Below are 22,342 nucleotides of genomic sequence, written 5' to 3'. Positions count from 1 at the left end.
AGGTATCAAAGAAATGTGCAATAGGTTTCATGTAAATACCTAAGGCATTACATTGTTTCTCATACATCCCTCTCATCTCAGCAAATGTGGGACGCTCTTGGGCAAAATGATCTACCCCGCCACACACAAAACATGGTCCAAAAGACTCTGTATGATTAGCCACGTGTGTTGGCTTTAAGTTCTTAATCTTTAAAACCTCTAACTCCCTAGTGAGAATCTCAACCTTAGCTTTTAGGTTATCCTCTTCCCTAAGATGGTAAATTCCACCACCATTTAAATTCCACCACCATATCATCTTCACAAATTGACACTCTTTAGGTGTAAGTCCCTCATAAAAATAGCTCACTAAACGCCAATTCTCATACCCATGATGATGACACGTACTCAATAGCTCCTTAAATCTCTCCCAAGACTGATACAAAGTCTCACTGTCCTTTTGTGCAAAGGTGGAGATTTGTCTTTTTAAAGCATTGGTCTTATGTTGGGGAAAGTATTTATTAAAAATGATCTGAGTCATCTCATTCCATGACCCAATAGATTGTGATCTCAATGAGTATAGCTAACTCTTAGCTCTATCCTTTAAAGAAAAAGGAAAGAACTTAAGTCTCACAATGTCATCAGTTGCATTTTGATTATGAAAAGTCGCAACTACTTCCTCAAACTCCCTAATGTGCACATATGGATTTTCATTTTCTAAGCCATGAAAAGTAAAGAGTAACTGTATCATCTCTGTTTTAAAATCCAATTTGCAAGTATTAGCTAGAAATATGATGCATGATGGTATGGATGTACGTGTAGGGTGGAGGTACTCCTGAAGGATCCTAGTGGGTTGATCTCCGTGTTCACTCATTTCTTAAGAATTAGAAAAATTATCAAATAAATAATTAGAAAAATTAGGCTTTGACTCTGACTCTAACAAAAGCTTACAAGCAAACTGACCCAAGGCGTCTATATACCTGTGCATGCAAGGTAGAGAAAAATGCAACACCAAAAAAAAAAAAAATACCAAAACTATAAAAAGAAAACAAAAATAAAATAAAGATGCTGCAAGCTAAAAGAAGGAACGAAGTTACTGCCTTCACAAATTGTTGAAAAGAAAAACTATCTAACAATTCTTCTATCATCTCCTCGGCAACGCCTTCAAATTTTGATTACATCCAAAGAATAACGCGGTAGTTGTAACACAGTTTTGGGGTGTCGATTCCACAAAGAGACAAATTAAAAGAATAGTAGAAGGAGTAAAAAAACTAAAGAAAAATATTAATTGATTAATAGAGAAAAAAATTAATTTTAAATGCAAAGTAAAATAAAGCAAAGTTATTAACGAAAAAAGTACTCAAATTTGACGAACAGTAGAGCGTCGAGAATCCCTTGCACAAATCTAGTATTTTAATGATTTTTAATTCATTGGATAACTCAATTATGAACTTAATTCCTGAAATTTCCAATTGGAATGTATAGATTTATAAACCAAAATTAAATCAAATATAACCCTTTGAAAAATCATTCATCACTTTTAAAATACGTAAATTATTATTCTTATTGAGAAGATCCAACGACAATATACTCAGGGAGCGATAATGCAGCAAAGAACTAAATCAATATAGATAAATAATTGATCCAAACATAATCAAAGAACTAATCCATTCAATAGAAAAAACATGATTGAATCTATAAATAGAATAAATTCTATGATTATTCGGAGAAGAAATCATCAACAATGAATTAAGAATGATAAAAAAAAGAATTTTAGCAATTGAAAATCAAATACATGAATTAAAAACAAATTAGAAATACTATCTAATGTGCAATTTCATCTCTAACCTTATTCGAGAGTTTAGTTACCCATAAATATAACAGACAACAAGAATCTTTAGAGAACGATGAAGCAAACGGTGAACATAAAAATGATTTTTTCCTCTCTACAAATCTGTCTCTTGTGCCTCTCCTCCCCTCTATTTCGTGCTAATAATATGCTTATATAGGGTAGGAAAGAAACCCTAATATCTTCTTAATTTCCGCATAAAAAATTGCCTAAATTTTAGGATTCATTTTGGCAGTATATGAGTAAAACTATAGCCCTTTAAGATAGATTTCTAATAAATCATGAATTGTATCAATCTAGTATATGAGTAAGATGTTATGGTCAAAATACTAAAGTATGTCCATATTGTTTCCTAACAAATTTCGGATTTGGACTTCTTGCAGTTTCCTTTTGTGATTTTTTTTCTTCATCTAAATTACTCTCAAATCCCATGAAACTCCTCCTTTGAATTTGACTGGGCTTTGACTTGCTCTTTTATAGACTCTAAAATTAAAAATAAAAAAACTATTTAGGAGTATCCCAACGTAAATAGAAACTCAATTCAAGAATTCACATTAATTCCTATGATTTCTATTTACATTTTAGCATTTTAATCCAATAATAAGGTATTTAGAGTGCACTTTCGCACACTCATCAGCCCCTCATCATGATCTCCATCTAAAGACTCCCCATTCTTTTGTTTCTTTTTAACAAGATCAGCAAAAGAAGCATTTTTCATAGAAAAGATCCCCTTGTTGGATAAACCTCATATAATTTTATAGTCCATCCACCTAGCACTAATAGGAATGCTACAAATACAACGAGCCCCCTCTTGTCTAAAAACAGCATGAACAAGCTCTTTTTTCTAAGTCTTGCTCTCCTCATCTATCAAAACATCCACTATTGCATTTAGCTCCAAAATGGTAAGAGATGATTGAATCTGAAAGGTGGAAGGGATTGGCACCCATTTATCTTTCCATACTTTAATACGATTTCTGTTACCAACTCTCCAAACAAACTCAGCCTTAACCAAATCCATTACAAATCAAATGTATGACACCCCCAACTCCCATGTACGGATACGTGAAAATTGAGATGTCGGGATGATGATAACACGAGTCACACACCCTAACGACAAGTACTATGTGTGTGTACATGCAACATATGTAAGACAAAAGACGCAACAGATAAATTAAAGTAAATCAACTAAGTATCAGAATTGTAAAATATAAATTCGTTTAAATACTAGCATTTCAAAAGTAATACAATTATCCCATGAAAACATAAATAAACCAAAATACATTATTCAAAAAGGGGAACCAAATCCCATCCCACGAGAAAGTGATCCCTGATCACTCCTCCAGCGGAGCCGCATCCTCATTTGCATCAAAATCTACGATACCAAGAAAATATACCGCATGTAAGTAATAGACCAAATAGCCAAGAGATGAAAATACATTCATGCAACAACAAATATGCGTGCATATGATGAAATATGTATGAGATCCAAAACCTCATTTTCCCAAAAAGCGATTATTTTTCAATGCATGCCAAAATTCTATTTTGCCCTAAAAATGTAACCATTAAAACATATCCGCGATTTTCCCAGAAAATGGCCCATATAGAAATTCACAAATTTTTCAAAAAATGGTCCACATAAATCTTTTTATAAAAGCTCATAGTTTTCCCAGAAAATAGCCCATTATCTAATTTTTAAACTGTATGCACTATGATCTCCTCTAGAGATCATCCACACATGCTAGCTCCCTTCGTCATCCCACCGATAACGACCTTGCGTATGACTTCGTAACGAGTGATACCCAGTTCCGCACTCAACGCGGCTAAGCATCCTTTAGCCCCTGCCAGTAGAGGGGCCACGGAGTCGGCACAAGAGCGTTACCATCCTATTTGATCCCGTTGTCACCCAGCAACAACCCAGGGGATGTTACTCAGTATATTCCTCTCCCGAGTGACCAGAGGAGCTCTACAGAGATAATACCCTATCTTGACTTAGGGTCATGATACGCATGCATCCAAAAACCATTTATCACATGAAAACCCAGTTTTCAAATATACACATGAACATGCATACAATTATACAAAAACCCAGTTTTCATTTACAAACATGAACATGCATGAACATAATGCTCAACAGGCAACAACCTAACACAATCTGGTTTCGCAACAACTCTGTCCTCCAATCCACCCGACCAACAAACTCCTCGGATTCAATGTCTGGCAAAACCTACCAGATCACAAAAATATATTTAAATCTCAAGAGATTCTTTGGAAAATACTTACAATGTTAAAGACAAATTTTTGAAAGATTAAGCACTCGATTCAACACCCAAAAGCTAGCTCAAAAATAAATCAGGAAAAATTCACAATTTTTGAGACTGAAATGGGTTTCGAAAATAAGTAAATTTGGAGGAATATTATTCAGAAATAAATGGCTAATTTACAAGATAAAAGCTAGAAGATAAGGGCTGGAAAATGTGGTATTCACAGCAAAGCAGAATAACCAAGCAAAAATCGAAGTAAAGCTCATAGCTTGGACAAAACAGGGCACGACAAGGCCAAAAACAGAGCAAGGAAAAGGACCAAACAAATGAAAATTCAAGGGAATAAATCACAAGCATGAACCCACAAAAGTACTGAGGAAATAAACTAGAGAAACCGAGCATGAAAATGGGGCTAAAAACATAGTAATACCCCACAGATCGACCTGCAAATAGAGAGAAAAACATATGAAATAAAATAAATACTAGAGAGGGACAAAGAAGGTTCGGTTTATAGCAAAGAAATGAAAATCAAAGAGATAAGAAAATAAGAACCAAATACTAGTCGAGATGAAGCAAATCCGATGCAAGAGAAGGAAGAAAACTGAATGAAGGGGAAGAAGGAGTAGGAGTTGATTGGCAGGAGGAGAAGAAAATAAATGGAGAAGAAGAACAGCAACAATCCACACTACAACCAACTTGAAAAGGGAGAAGAAATGCACTGAAACAAGAAGAATAAAGAAATAAAAATGAGAAAGAAAAAAGGTGAAGTGAACGGCGCAGCAGCAGGGGAGAAGAAAATAGAAGATGCCCTAAGGGCTGATGCCCCAAAACGATGTTGCACGGGTAATTGAAGGGGCTGGGCTGTAGAGCAATGGGATGGGCTTGAAAATGAAGGGGCTTGGCCCAAAATCAAAGGGAAAAAAATTCACTGAGGAGAGCCCAGTCTAAAAATAGAAGGGTCCAACAAGGAAAAGAGCACAATAAAATAAATAAGAAACAAATAAAAACACTACAACTCAATATGAATAGAATAAAACAATTGAAGTCTAACAACAAAATAATTTAAAGCAAAGAGCAATTTAAATACAAAACAATAATTAATATAAAGAAAGCACATTAAAATAAATTTCACAACTTAAAGTTCATAAAATAGTCCAACGATTAGCATGTTAAATTTAAAATAGGAGAACCATTAATTATAATAATTTAAATAATCATTCAATAAAAATACACATAAATACGGGGTATACAAAATGCTTCTCCAAAATTGAGATGGATGGTAACCTAATTTTGCATCCACAAAGTGACCTATTGGAAAGTACTTCTCTTTATAAATTCGAGCCACTAATGAAGAGGGCTCTTGAATGATTCTCCACCATTGTTTTGGTCATGAAATCCTAGCCTCCCATGCTTTTAGTTGTGCCAAGATTGTTCCAACATTTCCAATGAATTCCTTTACCATCCTTTTTATAACTCCACCAGAATTTAGCAATCATAGCTTCAATCTCTTGAAGTAACATCTTAGGCAACCGAAATACACTCACTATATATGTTGGTATGGCCTACAGCACACTTCTAATCCAGATTACCTTTCCTGCAGCTAAGAAAAAGGTTAACTTCTAGCTATTGATCCTCCTTCAAACCTTTTCTTTAAGCCCTAAAAAAGTGTTATACTTGGATTTAGCTACCACAATAGGCAAACCCAAATATATATATATATATATATATATATATATATATATATATATATATATATATTTTGTAGCTATCACAAATGACTCTGTTGTGATATACACTCCTTCGCAACAGCTTTAGTATTTGAACTGAAAAGAATTGAAGTCTTCTGTCTGTTTAGAGTCTGTCCAGAAGTAACTTCATACACTTTTAATAAATGGAGAATATTAAACAATTCCTCCTACTTAGACTTGCAAAAAATACACAATCGTTAGTAAATTAGATGTGGTTGATCCTTATGCCTCCCCTTGATGTTGCTAGTCCTTTAATGAGGCTCCCTAACTCAACTTGTTGCAACAAAACACTAAATCCCTTAGCACAAATCAAGAACAAGTATGAGGATAGTGGATCCCCTTGCCTTAACCATCTTGAAGGCAAGATTACATCACTTGGAACCCCATTAACAACCATAGAGTAAGTGATAGATTTAACACAGGCCATGAGCAACTTAATCCATCTTCCACCAAAACCCAATTTCCCAAGCATAGTTTCCAAAAAATCCCATTTCATCCTGCCATAAGCCTTGGACATATCCAATTTGACAGCCATACTACCCTATCTTCCCTTTTGTTTAGACTGCATAGTATGGAGGATTTCATAAGCAACCATAATGTTGTCTATAATTAATATATTAGGGATGAAATCACTTTAGTTCCAAGAGATAATTTTTGACAACACTAGTTTAAGCCTATTAGCTAAAATCTTATAAATAAGTTTATACCACACATTGCAAAGACTAATAGGTCTGTATTCATAAACTGTTTTGGAAAAATTAAACGTAGGAACCAAAGCAATGAGAGTGTGGTTCAAACTTCAAGGTATAACCCCACTACTAAGAAAATCAAGTATAGCTTGGACCACATCAGAGCCAACAATTCCCCAATGATCTTGGAAAAACTGCTCTAAAACCATCTGGCACTGAGACTTGAAGGGTGACATTTGTTTTAAAGCTGCTTCAACATCTTCTCTTGTGAATTCTGTTTCCAAATGTTCCCTTTAGACTAGAGAAATTCAATGATCTACTCCACTCAAACATTGCTAAATAGACCTGCAAGTGGGATTAAAGGTTTCAAAAACCTGAGAGAAATGAGTCCAGAACCCTGTTGCCATCTATTCCTTTGCCAATAGAACATTACCTTCCCCATCCACTACATTCTTTATTAAATTCTTTTTTCTTTTTTGATTAACGCAAGCACGATAGAATTTAGTATTTCTATCCCCTTGTACCAACCAATGGGTTTTAGCCCTTTGTTTCCATCTTACATCTTCCTGATCAAGTAAGAAACCCAACTCATTTTGTAATCTTTTGAGAACTCCCATATTATCAACCCTCTCATATGATTGCAATTGTTTGATCTCTTTGAACTTCTCTTTAATAGCTGTTGTTCTATCTTTGATTAAATTTCGGCTCCATTTCTTAAGTCCCTTACTGCATATCTCCAATTTCCTTTGCAACCTTCCAATATGGCTCGACAAACCAACCCCCCTTTGCCAAGCTAAAGCAATTGTGTCACTGCACCCCTCCTCCTTGGTCCAATTAGCCTCATACTTAAAATGAGACTGGTACCTAACATCATAATCCTTGCCATACATAAACTCGAGCAGTAGTAGCCTATTGTTTGAACATAAAGCACTAAAAGTAGCTACTCTAATATCCGAAAAATCCTCCACCCACTATTTATTAGCCAAGGCTCGATCAAGTCTTTCCTTGGTGAAGAACTCATCCTCATATCTATTACACCAGGTATATTTAGACCCCTTCCACCCTAACTCAAATAAGTTGCTAGTTTCAAGGACCTCTCTAAACAAACTCATTTAATTCTCAGATTTTGTCATGCCTCCCACCCTTTCGTCATGGGAAAGCACCTCATTAAAGTCTTCTATAACACACCAATCCATATTAACAAGCTTAAAAGATTGCAAAAGCTGCCAAGCCTCCATTCTCTTATTTTTATCAGGATGTCCATAAAAACAGGTTAACAACCACCTTGAATTGTCATCATCCTTCTTAATAAGCACATTGATATGCCTTTAAGACTAATTCACTAACTTCAATTGGACCTCTTGTTTCCACATAATTAGCAAACTGCCACTGCTTCCCACTGCATCCACCACTACACAACCCTCAAACTTTGCCTTTCTAGCCACCTTAATAGCTCGCACTTGTGTCAACTTGGTTTCCATCAAGAAAACCACATCAGGAGCTTTAGCCTTTATTTAAAAACAAAGGCTTTGAACTATTCGGAGGTTCCCAAGCCCTCGATAGTTCTAGCTAAGTATTTTCATGTTGATCAGCGGGGCTGGTACCCAACCTCCACCATTTCATTAGGAAGGACATTAGTACCCCTACTTACAGACCTTTTACCTCTTTTCGTACCTACGGTAGCTACATGATCCTCAGTGTGAGTCCCAACAAGTCTTTTAACACTAGCACGAACACCTCCATACGAGGAGTCTATCCCTTGACCCCATGCTCAATGTTTCCATCTACTGCTTCCCTTGAGGGGTTTTTGCTGTTGTAACACGGAATAACCCTTGACAACCTTAAGATGTTCATCAGCACTTAATTTCTTTTCAACTTGCAAATTTTCCTTTGCATAATACAGAATATTGGGTCCATCAGCAATAACAAACTTCCTAGCAGCCCTATATGCCAGGCCCAACCCAATATGGCCCAACACTTTTGTAAAAGCATTTTGCCCTTCATGCATATCTTCACCATTTAAACACTCATCCTTATGAAAGCTCTAGACTACATCCTGAGGCAACTGATTCCATATCCCATCATTCTCACCCTCATTTAAAGACCCCCCAACATCCCCCTCAAACTCCGCTTGTAACGTATCTGTTGTGCCTAAACTTTGACTGAAACTAGTGAATTAAAAATTTAGTGCAGTTTTACCTGCAAGTATACAGGTGTTATAATACCCAACAACGTCGAATCCAAATGGATTGACTTATGTGGTAAAGAAAAAAACTCAAACAATGAAAATAAACTACTAAAATGAACGTGCAATCAAATAGAAGAGAAAATTACCAAGATGACGATATTTAAATTAATAGAATAAAACTAAAATGATAAAAAAAATTGATATGAAAAATGACTAAGGTTTTGAGGATCCGTCTAATAATTTAGAATATTATTTCCGATCGATTTACTTCAATTAAACTAGAATAATGATTCTATTTAATTGGATGATTTAGCATTTGAGATCAAGAAAAATAATCATTAATAATTAAGCATGAACGATTGATAGTTAAAACATTCACAAACTCATTTAAATCTCACAGGGATTTTTTTCAGCATTTATTGTATTCGAAAATCACAATGAATTAAGATAAATATATAGATAATTAAAATATCTAACAATAAAATCATTCAATCGATCAAGCTCATAAAATAAATTTCAATGTTGATTCGAAAATAATGTCTAAATCATTAAACTTTATCTCTAACCTTAGTACTAAAATTTAGCCAACCATGTTCATCACAAGTGCTATAGAAATTAAATAAATATTCTTCATGATAATACTAAAATAAAATACAAGAAATCAGCCACAAGAACATAAAAGTGAAGAGAAGATAGAGTTAAAAACTCCTTTTCTGAGAAGTCGAAGTCCATGGAAAAAATAGTAAAAACTCCCTCTTCGTTTCGTAAAAACCAGAGCTCTCAACCCAGAAAAATAAATCCTCCTTTTTTCGTTCCATCTCCCTCACTAAGCCCCTGGATTTTCATCTCTCACTAGTTCCTTCCTTCTCACATCTTCGTTCAAGTCCCCCAAGCTTTTTTTTCATTCAGCTCCCAGCTCTTTCCGTTCAATGAGGTCCATAGAAAAACACCAGCCCTAATCTCCACATTTCACTCTCTCCAGTCTGTAACCCCGAATCAGAAGCTCAAACTCAATTCCTTTCTTTTTCGTCCTCTCACCCCAACGTCAAAATGAGAGGCCCTCCCACCGTTTCATGTGCTACCTGTCCTGCTTTGTTTCTTTGCTCTAAAAACATAGCTAAAAGTCCAGACCTGCAAGATAAAAAAAAAAAACCTACAGTATATGTCCAAACAGAAAAATTAATATCAGAACTATGCACCATCTCGTTTCGTAGCTCTCCCCTTCCCGTGTTGAGTACCAGCTCTATTCTTTTTCTTACTCTCCGTAAGCTCCTTTTGTTCAGTGCCCGTAAGTCAGTTTTTTTTTTTTCAAAACCTACTCTCCATGAATCACTATGGAGACATTCAGAAAAATATGAGCCTACAAGTGTTGCGTTCCCCTCCGTTCTTTCACGTCTTTCCACCTCCAACTCATTCTCCTTTCTTTCTTTTCATCGCCTCTGTTCCCGTCCAAGCTTCCCCTATTTTCGTATGTTTCTAGCTTCTTCTTTTCCTTTTTTCTTGTTTTTTCCCTCTTTTTCGTAAAACCAGCCTCTCGTCTCAACGTGCCTCTATGATTTTCTTTTCAAAACTTGCTCTCCTATGACTTTTAGCCTCTCCTACGACTTTCAGCCTCCTCTATCTTATCTTCTTGTTCAGTATCCACCAAAGCAACACTCACCAACTTTTTTTTTTTTTTCAAACCTATCTACGTGCCCCTCGCTGTGAATCACTCATCTAATCTCTCCACAACCTGCTACATGACACCCCATAAGTCCATCCTCAGTATATGAAAATGTTAGCCTTTTCTTTTCTTGTTGCAAAGTCCATTGCATGATGATTGAAATGCGTTGCCTTTTTCACGTGCTTTTTTTTTTTTTTTTTTTTTTTTTTTTTTTTTAATAAAGAGCCGGTAGCCACCCACATAGCGGCCCCGTCCCAAATTTATTAATTAGCCCTCACTTATGGCGGAGAAATACCGTGGTAACATCATAACACTTGGGGGCTTACAAGATAAACGCTAAGAACAAAGACCCAAAACCAAGTGTCCAAACAAACCAAAACAAAAGAACAAAACAACCAAAAACGAGACCAACTCTAACATGCCTAAAACAACCAACCCACTAAACGTAAAAACCAGAGACCAAAACAGCCAGGATCAAAACCAAAGCACCTGCAAAACGAACAAACAACATACAAAATTCAAAGAAATCAAAAGAGAAACGTACCAGGACTACGATAAGCGCAAGTAGGGAAGACCAATTTTGTCCATACGAAGCAGACCACGGAGCTGATCAGGTAAGGAGTCATGAGCATACCAATCCATATTAAAACCCCCAGCTCCCCTTTTGGCAAGAAAATCAGCGACCACATTACCTTCTCGAAAAACATGGTGCATGCGAAACTCCATACCTCCCAAAAGACCCCACAATTCCTCCCAAAAATCTTCTAGGTACCAAATATTACACTCACCCTTCGTACACCAGCGAACCAACAATTGGGAATCAACCTCAATCTCAACTCGACGAAAACCCAACTGATGACACCTCCTAACCCCTTCCAACAAACTTCTCAACTCAGCAAAATTATTAGAACCCTGACCCAAGAAAACCGAGTAAGCAGAGTGCAACCTACCAAGACTATCACGAATAACCCCCCCAGCGCCAGCCGGCCCTGGATTCCCTAAACTACTACCATCCGAGTTGAGTTTCATCCAATCTTGGGGAGGCCGTTTCCACCTGATCACACGAATATGCCTGGGCCTAGGATATACAACTGGGATCTCCAACCTTTTCAGAATAGCCTCATCTTGAAAAGAAATCCTAGCGACTTTCATAAATAACGACATAATCCTTCGAATCCATAGCTTGATAACATGCCAAACAGACTGAACTGACTCCACTTTATCTTCCATCCGAGCTTTGCAACGTCTATCCCAAAGCCTCCAAGAAACAATAGAAGGAAGAATGCCAAAGATAGACCTTAACTGAGTGGACTTACCAGCACGCCGAAACCAGAAATTAATTTGCTCCTTCCAAGTATTGAAAACACCCATATGAACACCTAGATGGGTCGCTGCCAACCTCCAAATACATCTGGCAAAATCGCATGTACAGAGAACGTGATTTAAATCCTCCATATGTCCCCTAGCACAACAATTACATTTAGAAACAACAGGAATGCCAATATTCTTAATCTTCTCATCCACACTCAAACAATTATGGTACGCCTTCCACATCATAATAGAAATTTTCTTGGGTATATGAGTATGCCAAATCCAATTTGCCCAAGGTAACGAAGGAGCTCTCACACGGATGCAATCCGAAGCACTTCTAGTGTTAAACTCCCCATTATTATCCCTCATCCAAATAAGGATATCCTGACCATCCTTCCTAGTCGCCAAAAACTGAAACAGATCTTCGGCTTTTTGTGAACCCACTAGTCTTTCCAAAAGAGAGGTATCCCAACCATTATCAAGCCGACACTCTTTGACTCGAAGCAAAGGTCTCTCAAGAACTGGAAAATGATCACCAATAGGACCCCCATCCGCCCAATTATCATACCAAAAAGAAACATTACCTTCTCTCACCAGCCACTTAGAATTATTTAAAACCTCCGGAATGCAATGCACAATGGCTTTCCAAAACCTAGTTCCTTTAGTAGGGTTCAAGAGGGATAAGTGACTACCTTTCACATACTTCCCTCTGAAAAATTCTGCCCATAAAGAATGCCCCTGAATTAAATGCCAAGCAAATTTCATATGTAAGGCCCTCTGAATCTCCTCAAAATCCCGAATACCCAAACCGCCTTCCTCCGTAGGATAACAAATATTTTTCCAAGCCACCCACTTCCTCTTTCCTCTCCCCTCAAAATCACCCCAAAAAAAGGAGCTCATAATCCTGTTCAACGCCACATAAACACCATGGGGAACCTGAAGGACGGCCATGAGATGAGTTGCCATGCTCGATAAAACATGACGTAAAAAAATAACACGACCCCCAGTAGAAATCAATTTCATTTTCCACCCTGCAACATTTTTATTAAATTTACCAATCAGATCACCAAAATCACAAACCTTCAAATGACCCATCACAATAGGAACTCCCAGATATTTAAAGGGAAAAGATCCTTCTGAAAAACCAGTCAAACGAAGAAGAGAAGATTTCCTAGGATCAGATATTTTTTTTGAAAACAAAATAGCACTTTTATTTTTATTAAGAATCTGACCTGTCCACTTCTCATAAAGATTAAGCACCTCCATCAACCCTCTCATAGACTTCTTCCCACCATTAGAGAAAATAATAATATCATCCGCATACATAAGGTGGGAAATAAAAGGCGTACCTCTAGCTTGTGAAAACCTGCCAATTTTACCATTCTCAAAAGCATTCTTGAGTAACCGAGATAGTGTCTCCTGCATAATGACAAATAAGTAAGGAGACAGCGGATCGCCCTGCCTCAAACCACGCTCGCCCTTAAAGAAACCCAAGGAAGTACCATTCATCATAATAGAATACCAAGGTGAGGAAATACAAAGGTTTATCAAAGCGCAAAACTGAGGAGAAAACCCAAAGGACTCCAGAACCTGAATAAGGAACCTCCAATTAACTCTATCATAAGCCTTGGACATATCAAGCTTAACCAAGACATTACCCCCTATAGTGGTTTTATTAATAGAATGGACCATTTCCTGTGTAAGACTTATATTTTCAAAATTGCTACGACCAGGAATAAAGGCCCCTTGCTCTTGGGAGATCAGCTTCGGAAGCACATTCGTGAGGCGGCCCACCAAAATTTTCGCACAGATCTTATAAACCACAGAGCACAAGCTGATAGGCCTAAACTTGTCAAAACCTGTAGGAGATTCCACCTTTGGGATAAGAACAATAAAAGACGCTGAATAATATCTAGGGAGCAGCTGATGTTGAAAGAACTCAGAAACCGCCTCCAAAAGATTTGCTTTAACAATCTCCCAGCAGGACCTAAAGAAACCAGAACCAAAACCATCAGGACCCGGGCTACTGTCAATAGGAATACTGAACAAAGCATCCTTAATTTCATCCATCGAAGGACTACTACAAAGCATCAAATTCTCATCCGCGGTAATCACTGGGGAAATCAAATCCCGAAAACTGGAAAACTCACAATGGCTATTCTCACCCAAAAACTGCTTAAAATACTCAACAGCGGCCTTATGAATCTCAAGAGGGTTATTTAAATGAGTACCATCTGCAAGAAACATATCAGTAACCCTCTTATGATTTTTAGCATTCAAATAAGCATGGAAAAATTTTGAATTATTATCCCCATCTATCAACCATCTTTTCTTAGCCATATGAGACAGACGAATGTTTTCCCGACCCTTCCAAGTTAAGAGTTCCAACTTGGCAGCCAAGAGATCATTATCATCCTCAATAGAATAAGAGTTCTGAAGGCTATTATCCAGGTGATCAATGCGCTGCTCAATATCTTTGATAATCACATCTGTTCTCCCAAAAACACGTTGATTCCAATCCCTAAGCGCCACCTTAAGTCTTTTAAGCTTAAAGGATAACTTAAAAAGACCAGAACCAAGCCCATCTTGATTCCAATTCCCCTCCACGAAACTAAGGAAATCTGCATGGTCAGTCCACATAAATTGGAAACGAAAAGGGCTAGGCCCATACCTGAACGGGTCCTCGCCCATTTGAATCACTAAAGGAGAGTGATCAGAGGTAGAACGAGACAAAACCTGAGAAAAGACGTTAGGAAAACAATTAAGAAAATTATAATTAATAAAGCAACGATCTAACCTTGCCCAACTACGAGCCAAGCCGCTTTGGCCATTACACCAGGTCATCAACGCGCCTTGTGATCTCATATCCATAACCCCGCAGTTTTGAAGGCAAATATTGAAGTCCCCCATAGCATTAAAAGGTCGAGGGAGTCCCCCCCGTCGTTCCGAATCCTCTCTTATGATGTTGAAATCGCCGCAGAGAATCCACGGAAGATTTCCATTACTCGTCTCAACCAGATCTTCCCAAAGATTCTTCCTTTCAACAGGGTTGCACTTAGCATAGACGATAGTGAGAATAAAAACAAACCCATTCTCCTCAACTTTCACAGAAACAAATTGGTTCGACCCATTCAACCACTGTATAGATATCTCAGAGTTCCACAACAACCAAATTTTCCCACTATGCCTCTCATTAGTGACAAAACTATTACAATTATACTTTCCCAAGAGAGTAGTTATCTTGTCTTCCCTCAAAAAAGGCTTAGCCAAAGCAATAATATTCGGCTTAAATTTTTTAATAATATTCGTCAACCTCAACTTGGAAGAGCGAACTCCCCGTATGTTCCAAAATAGAATTGGACTAATCATAAATTCAACTTTTTAGGACGAGTAATAGCCCGGGTAGAGTTTCTTTTCAGAAACTTACCTACATTTTTAGTCATGTCTTCCGAGTCCGTGGAATAATCTTTCTGCATATCCTCTTTCATAGAGACTCTCTCAACTTCATGATCCGATTGTGTTTCAGCAGCCAACTCTTTATTGCCCTCATCATTGCATCCGGTAGAGATCAAGTTATCCACATTCTCGTCATCTTTCTCCTGTAACATATTCTCATCATGCAAACTGGACCCATCCTCCATAAGTTCCGTGACTTGAAAAAGAGGAATATCGTTAGACCTCCCTTCCTTATCTGTGATACCCAAAACCGAACCAGCACCTTTCTCCACACACGTTTCCCTCATCAAACCCACACCATGCTCCAACTCTTGATCATTATAGGAACTCGGCTCCCCTACATAAACCGTGGCTTTTTCATGCTGATGCACCTGAGTACGCTGCACCTCCATGCTATCAACATTCCCATTTCCAGTTGCATCATCCAAGACCTCCTTCCCACCAAGGTCAGCCTTCAACGTAAGGGGACTCTCGACCACTGCAGCAACTTCCTGATGCACCAAAACTTCCTGTTGCATCTCTTTCTCGGCATTGCACGAAATCACAGGATCGGTCACCCTATCTTCCGAAGGCTTCACATCTATTTTTACCCATTTCTTGAGGCTTTCGTCTGCTTCTTCTGATCGGAATCCTTGAGGCAAGTTTGAGCATTGTGTCCTTGACATTTACATCTGGAGCAATATGCCGGCAACGTCTCGAAAATAATCTCCTGCCGTCTACTTCTCGGGACCCCAGGCTTACCGATCCAAAAGTAATTAATCGGAGCCTTTGAAGAGTCTACTTCCAGACATATCCGAGCACCATCTGTACGCGTAGCACACGTAGTGGAATTATCACATCTAATAAACCTGCCAATGGGAGCTGTGATCATCTTTAAAACTGAAGGCTGGTAAAAACTCGGAGGAAGCCCAGGCAAGAACACCCAAACCGGTACACACGGTGGTTCATAGTCTTCATCGAATTCTGGTGTCCATGCAAAAGGCCGGTAGAAGATGCCATTTACCTCACAAGATTCTCTGGATAGGGCCTTATTGAAGTCCATCTCGTTAGCCATCCGAACGAAGACATGGCGTGGACGCTGCATCGCTGAAACGACAGGCATGCTGGACAAACCCCATCGATTTCGGATGAAGGCTCTAACTGCATCTAAAGATGGCCTTTGCCGGAGGAATTTCAGAACAATGGAAAACCGAAATGGCTGTGCAAGTTTCTCAATCTCCTCCACTGAAAACGTGAAAACCAGTTCACCGTCGATGGTTTTTGGCTGACGGAAAGGGACCTCCATCTCCGGCAGTGGTTGAGGCACGGCAGAGAAGAGATCGGCGAAGGACCTGGCCGGGGCTACCATGGGCAGCGGGCCATCAGGGGCCGCCATGCAGCAGACAAGACCACCTAACGGAGACCAAACACGAACCCTAGCAGAGCGTATATGGGAAGTTTTTTACGTATGGAAAGTTACGTATACCACTATCATTTTCCTTGCTTAAACTTGACGGAAAGTTTTTCACGTGCTTGATAGTTGAAATGCAATTGCCGTGTGTGCTTGTGCTTCCCAAATCCATGTGCTCCCATAAAATAATGAGTGGGTCCTATGGAACCATGTGCATTTGTTTTCCCTTTGGCTTCTTGTCCAAACTCAAGCCGGTCATGTGCTAAAATTGCATGTATTTTATCTAAAGACAGGAACTTAGAAACTATAAAATCAAAGAAAGAGTAAAAATAAAGAAAAGAAACAACACACCAAAAAAGTAGAAAATCAAAAAAAAATTAAAAAGTAAAAATATTATATCAAAGAAAAACATTGTTCATGTGAAGAAATATCGCTCAATTAAATCAGAGATTATAACTTTAAGTATAAACCATAATATTAACCAATTTAAATCACAACTCATATTTATACCTATTAACCATTTTTCCATCTAAAACCAATAATAATGTCACAAAGCAATTAAAATACATTAGTTTTAAATATATAAAATATGCAATATTTCAACTCAATTAGTATCCATTTTCTTGATTCCCTCTTTATTGTCATAATTATCGCTACAACAAGATATGTTTCTATCCCCTGAGTTCCAAACATGTCCCTGACCTAAATCTTTCGACAACCTCCTAATTTTAGTGCTACCTATAGAGCCCCTACTTCACTGTTCAAAACCTCCTTTGCAGGTGACTGGTGCAAAACTGCAAGTGCACAGTATCGTAGTTTTATAGTAAAGTAATAAGAAGAGTATCGTCCTCAGGGATTAGTACCTTACGTTTGCCAAATACCAAAATTATACTAAACTTGATTTTATCTAAAGGAATCACTAAGATTTTTGTAGTTGCGATTTAAACTAGATCAACTCAAAGAAAAATATGCAAAGGAAATAACACTGACGTTCAAAGATCAAATTAATGGGAAGAAAACTTCTAGGAAATCGATTTCACCTACTTCTTCACTATGCTTTTCTCATCCAGCTAATTTAATTTAAATCTCTTTTGTCTATTAGCAAATCTCTAATTCATCCAAAAGCCTCTTTCGATAGTCAATTGGAATTGACTCTTGGTTATCAATTCACACAAGAATATGCAAATTCAATAATCAAGAACGCAATAAGACCAATGATTTAATTACTACATAGGTTCATACAAGTCTTTCGATCTCTATACTTACCTATGCTGAAATATCCAAGATCTACCCTATGATTCCCTCTTTCGATAGCAAATCATAAGATTACTTATCATCTAATCAATGGCCAGTTAATTAGAAGCAATAAATTCAGAATACATCAGATAAACAAAGAGAGAATTGCATTAAATTAGCATAGACAATCAAGCATAGTTCGGAAATCGGTTACATCGTTTTCCTAGAATGAAGAAAATTTAGCTCATGCTAGAAATGGAATTCAACATAAACGAATTCACCATAATTGTTCTGAGAAGATGGGAAGAAAATAAACACTGAAAAATCCTCTTTGCAGCCGCAACTCGTCGTCAAAAGCTCAAGGGAACGATTCAACGCTTTTCTCCCATTCGTGCTTGTATATGATTCCAACGTATGTGCAATAATTGGAATTCCCTCTCCAAAAATAGATGATTTGAATCCCTCTAGCTATGTTTTTCTCTCCCAAGAAGTGTTCTCCACTCAAAACTCGCGGCCCTAGAGTGAAAAATTGCTTTTATATGGTGTGACGGCAAAAAACCTAAAATCTGTCAAAATACGATGTTCGCTCTACCGGGGTGTCGAGCGCACATCGAGCGTTCGACTCTGTCTGATTTCGCTCGAGCATCCTGTCGAGCGCACGTCGAGCGTTCGACTCTGCCTGATTTCGCTCGAGCGGCCAATGTCTCCGCTCGAGCGATCTTTGTTTTTCAGCAATCCGCTCGAGCTCCCTGTAGAGCGGCAGTCGAGCGTTTGAATCTGCCTGAATTCGCTCGAGCGGTCAAAAGCCTCCGCTCGAGCGAACTTGTAAAATCTGCAATATGAAATTTTGCAAGTCATCAAATACCCCCAAACTTACAACTTTGTTTGTCCTCAAACAAAAAAAAAAAAAAAAAGCAAATGATAGTTTAGGCAATATCGACTCAACCCGAAAGAGAAGTATCATCACTTACCAAGCTTTTATGAATTTAGATTTCATCTCTAGTATCTTACTCTTTTAACATCAAAGATGGCAGGAAAATCAATCAAAATTTTTGCAATTTGTCAAGCAAGAGTTAGGTGTTTACTTCAACCTAAAGCTAAGACCTTGAGTGTGTGTGATATAGTCAATTTAACCTCAAACCACCTGCAAACTCAGATAAAAGTAGAACAACCAAAATCAGAAGAATTCTCTTAAAACTTAACCCTATAAGTCCAATTTTCAAAAATCCTCTCCACTAATGTAGTCAACACCAAAATCAGAGATCAAAAGGTCTTTAATAAGGTTGTAATGATAGGCCACAGGGTGAGGGTTAAGAAAGAACTGGATATGGGAAATTAAATCAAACTGGAAAAATACTTAGTGAAAAGAACATTAAAAGAGAAACCCACATGATTTAAATCATAGCTCTTTCTTGGCAATATGCTCATACTTGTGGCATTATTATTGCTGTAATCACTGATGTAATACCAACAATTCCCTTAACAAAATCTGAGGTAATTCACACTCCGCTTAGCGACTTCTTTTTCTTTTTCTTTTTCTTTTCTTCTTCTTCTTCTTCTTCTTCTTTTCTCTCTGTTTTTTTTTTTTTTTTTTCATTTACTTCCTTTCTTCTTCTTTTTCTTCTTTTTCTTTGATCAATCAAAGCAAAGATAATACGGTTCATCATGAAACCAATTTTTCTCTTTTAAATGTAACTCTCCACCAAAGTATTTTCTCAAACTATCAAAGGTAGAGTAATTGTTTTTCAGGCTTAAAGCTGGCATGGTTTATGTAGTTCAAAGAATAAATAAAGGCTCATGAAGGCTCAAGGGGGTTGACTATGGAAACACACTATGTAATGATGGCATGACATTTAGGACGGCTGGGAAAACTTTTTGGTTATGCCAAAGAAATGCCTAGATCATTTCTCTGATATTTGGTCTCAACTAGGATTTTGCCTCAAGGACCCATCAACGGATTCTAGAGCAAAGCAAAATCGAACCTCCCTCTTTCAATTAATTCAACTTCTTCTCTTCATAAGCAAAATGGAATAAGAGAAAACGACTATGTGCTCAATTGTGTTCAAGGTCAAAGATTTAAACCAAAGTACCCACAAAACTTCACTTGACATAAAAGAAATTTTTGAAAATTTTTCTCAAAACTATCTTCAATCACAAATTTCAGAGTCATAAAGAATTCAATCTTACTCCAATGCATGCTTGGTAAGAGAATCAAACATCCCATCAACAACCCAAGATTTAGAAAACAAGAGGATCAAATGATTATAGGAGTTTACACCCCCAAACTTAAACTAAACAATGTCCTCATTGTAATGCAAAAGTAAAAAGGATCGAAGAAATAAAAGAAACTTCCCTGGTTGCATCATAAATCTTCCGTAGATTAGAATTTTTCAGCTCTTTATTCTTGCTAAATAAACCTGCATCAAAAACCAATTTATTAAAACTTAAATAAATAAAGATAATAAAATAAATGAAAGAAAGAAAGATAGATCTATGGGTTGCCTCCCATAAGCGCTTGTTTTAAAGTCTACAGCCAGACTTTTCAATGATCATCAATTAGGATCTCCAAGAGGAATAAATGCATAGTTCCTTTTCATTTGCTCTCCATAGTAGTGCTTCAATCTTTGACCATTAACTCTGAAAATATTCCCTGTCTTGTCCTTCAAATCTACTGCTCCAAAAGAGAAAGTCTCATGAATTGTATAAGGACCAGTCCATCTTGATTTTAACTTTCCTGGGAAGAGTTTGAGTCGTGAATTGAAGAGTAAAACTTGTTGCCCTGGAGCAAACTCTCGCCTAAGAATCTGTTTGTCATGCCACTTCTTCGTCATTTCTTTATAGATCTTTGCATTCTCATATGCATCATTCCGGAACTCTTCCATCTCATTCAATTGAAGACGTCGCTTTTCACCTGCTGCCTTCAAATCAAAGTTAAACTTTTTTACAGCCCAATAAGCTCTATGCTCCAATTCTACAGGAAGATGGCATGCCTTTCCAAACACTAATCAGTATGGAGATATCCCGATAGGTGTTGTAAAGGCTGTACGGTATGCCCACAAAGCATCATCAAGCTTCTTCGCCCAATCCTTTCTATTGATTTTGACCGTCTTCTCAAGGATGTTCTTGATCTCTCTATTTGAAATTTCAGCTTGACCATTAGTTTGAGGATGGTAAGCAAGTGCTATCTTGTGCTTCACACCATATTTAGAAAGAAGATTCTCAAACAACTTGTTGCAAAAATGAGTCCCTTCATCACTAATAAAAGCTCGTGGAGTGCCAAATCTTGTGAATATGTTCTTGTGCAGAAATTTGAGCACTACCTTTGCATCATTTGTTGTTGTAGCAATTGCTTCCACCCATTTTGACACATAGTCAACTGCTAATAAGATATAAGCAAAACCAAAAGAAGGAGGAAAATGCCCCATAAAATCTATTCCCCAAACATCAAACAACTCAACTTCTAAGATACCTTTCAATGGTAACTCATGACGCCTTGAAATATTTCCCATACGTTGGCATTGGTCACAAGTTTTCACCAAAGTGTAACTATCACGAAAAATAGAAGGCCAATAGAACCCACTTTGAAGTACCTTAGCTGCTGTACGGGTGGTTGCAAAGTGTCCTCCATATGATGAGGAATGGCAATGATGGAGGATGTCTTGCATCTCTTCTTCCAGCACACATCTTCTAATGATTTGATCAGGGCATCTTTTGAACAACAAAGACTCATCCCAAAGATAATGATTCACATCATGCAAAAATTTCTTACGTTGATGGTAAGTAAGATCAGATGGTAAAACTTTACAAGCTAGATAATTAACAATATCAACATACCACGGAAGCTTGATCTCACATGCAAACAATTGCTCATCAGGGAATGCCTCTTGGACCACTGAATCCGATCTTTCTTCCTCTTGCTCTAACCGAGAGAGATGGTCAGCCACTAAATTTTCACTTCCTTTCTTATCTCGAATCTCCAAGTCAAATTCTTGAAGAAGGAGGATCCAACAAATTAGCCTTGGCTTAGCATCCTTCTTGCCAAACAAATAGCGAAGTGTTGCATGATCAGTGAACACTATCACCTTTGTACCAATGAGGTAAGACCGAAATTTGTCACAAGCAAACACCACAGCAAGCATCTCCTTCTCAGTTGTCGTATAATTCAATTGAGCTTCATTCGATGTCCGGTTTGCATAATAGATGGCTCTAAACAGCTTGTCTCGCCTTTGCTCCAACACTGCTCCAATTGCAAAGTCACTTGCATCGCACATAACTTCAAAAGGTTGACTCCAATCAGGCACAATCACAATTGGTGCTGAAATTAGCTTCTCCTTGAGTGCATTAAAGGCCTGCAAACAAACAACATCAAAGTCAAATGTAGAATTTTTCTCAAGAAGATTACATAAAGGTTTAGAGAGTTTAGAAAAATCCTTGATAAATCTTCTATAAAATCCCTCATGTCCCAGAAAACTTCTGATTCCCTTCACATTCTTTGGAGGTGGTAGTTTCTCTATGGTTGCAATTTTGGCTCGATCCACCTCAATTCCTTTGGATGACACTCTATGGCCCAGCACG

The 22,342-nt window shown here is 37.6% G+C and overlaps 1 protein-coding gene and 1 non-coding gene across 2 annotated transcripts; one reads left to right on the top strand and one right to left on the bottom strand.

Moving 5' to 3' along the window:
- Positions 1 to 362: 362 nt before the first annotated feature.
- LOC122274864 lies at positions 363 to 470 on the top strand. The gene has a single exon (XR_006228404.1). It is a non-coding gene; the product is annotated as a small nucleolar RNA R71 (small nucleolar RNA).
- Positions 471 to 6,633: 6,163 nt separating this feature from the next.
- LOC122274595 lies at positions 6,634 to 7,413 on the bottom strand. Its single transcript, XM_043083621.1, has 2 exons — positions 6,957 to 7,413; positions 6,634 to 6,797 (listed from the first exon to the last, which is right to left on the bottom strand). The coding sequence occupies exons 1-2, from the start codon at positions 7,411 to 7,413 to the stop codon at positions 6,634 to 6,636; spliced, it is 621 nt and encodes a 206-aa protein (XP_042939555.1).
- Positions 7,414 to 22,342: the final 14,929 nt, after the last annotated feature.

The sequence above is a fragment of the Carya illinoinensis genome, chromosome 8, assembly GCF_018687715.1.
Source record: "Carya illinoinensis cultivar Pawnee chromosome 8, C.illinoinensisPawnee_v1, whole genome shotgun sequence".
Classification (NCBI taxonomy): domain Eukaryota; kingdom Viridiplantae; phylum Streptophyta; class Magnoliopsida; order Fagales; family Juglandaceae; genus Carya; species Carya illinoinensis.
The sequence above is the reverse complement of the archived record's forward strand: the minus strand, read 5'-3'. Positions and strand labels throughout refer to the sequence as shown.

Coding starts and splice junctions, on each gene's coding strand:
- LOC122274595 (XM_043083621.1), bottom strand. CDS start 7,413: ATGTATGGCAAGGATTATGATGTTAGGTACCAGTCTCATTTTAAGTAT. Junction 6,798..6,956: donor GAATGTAGTGGATGGGGAAG/GTAATGTTCTAT, acceptor ATTTGGAAACAG/AATTCACAAGAGAAGATGTT.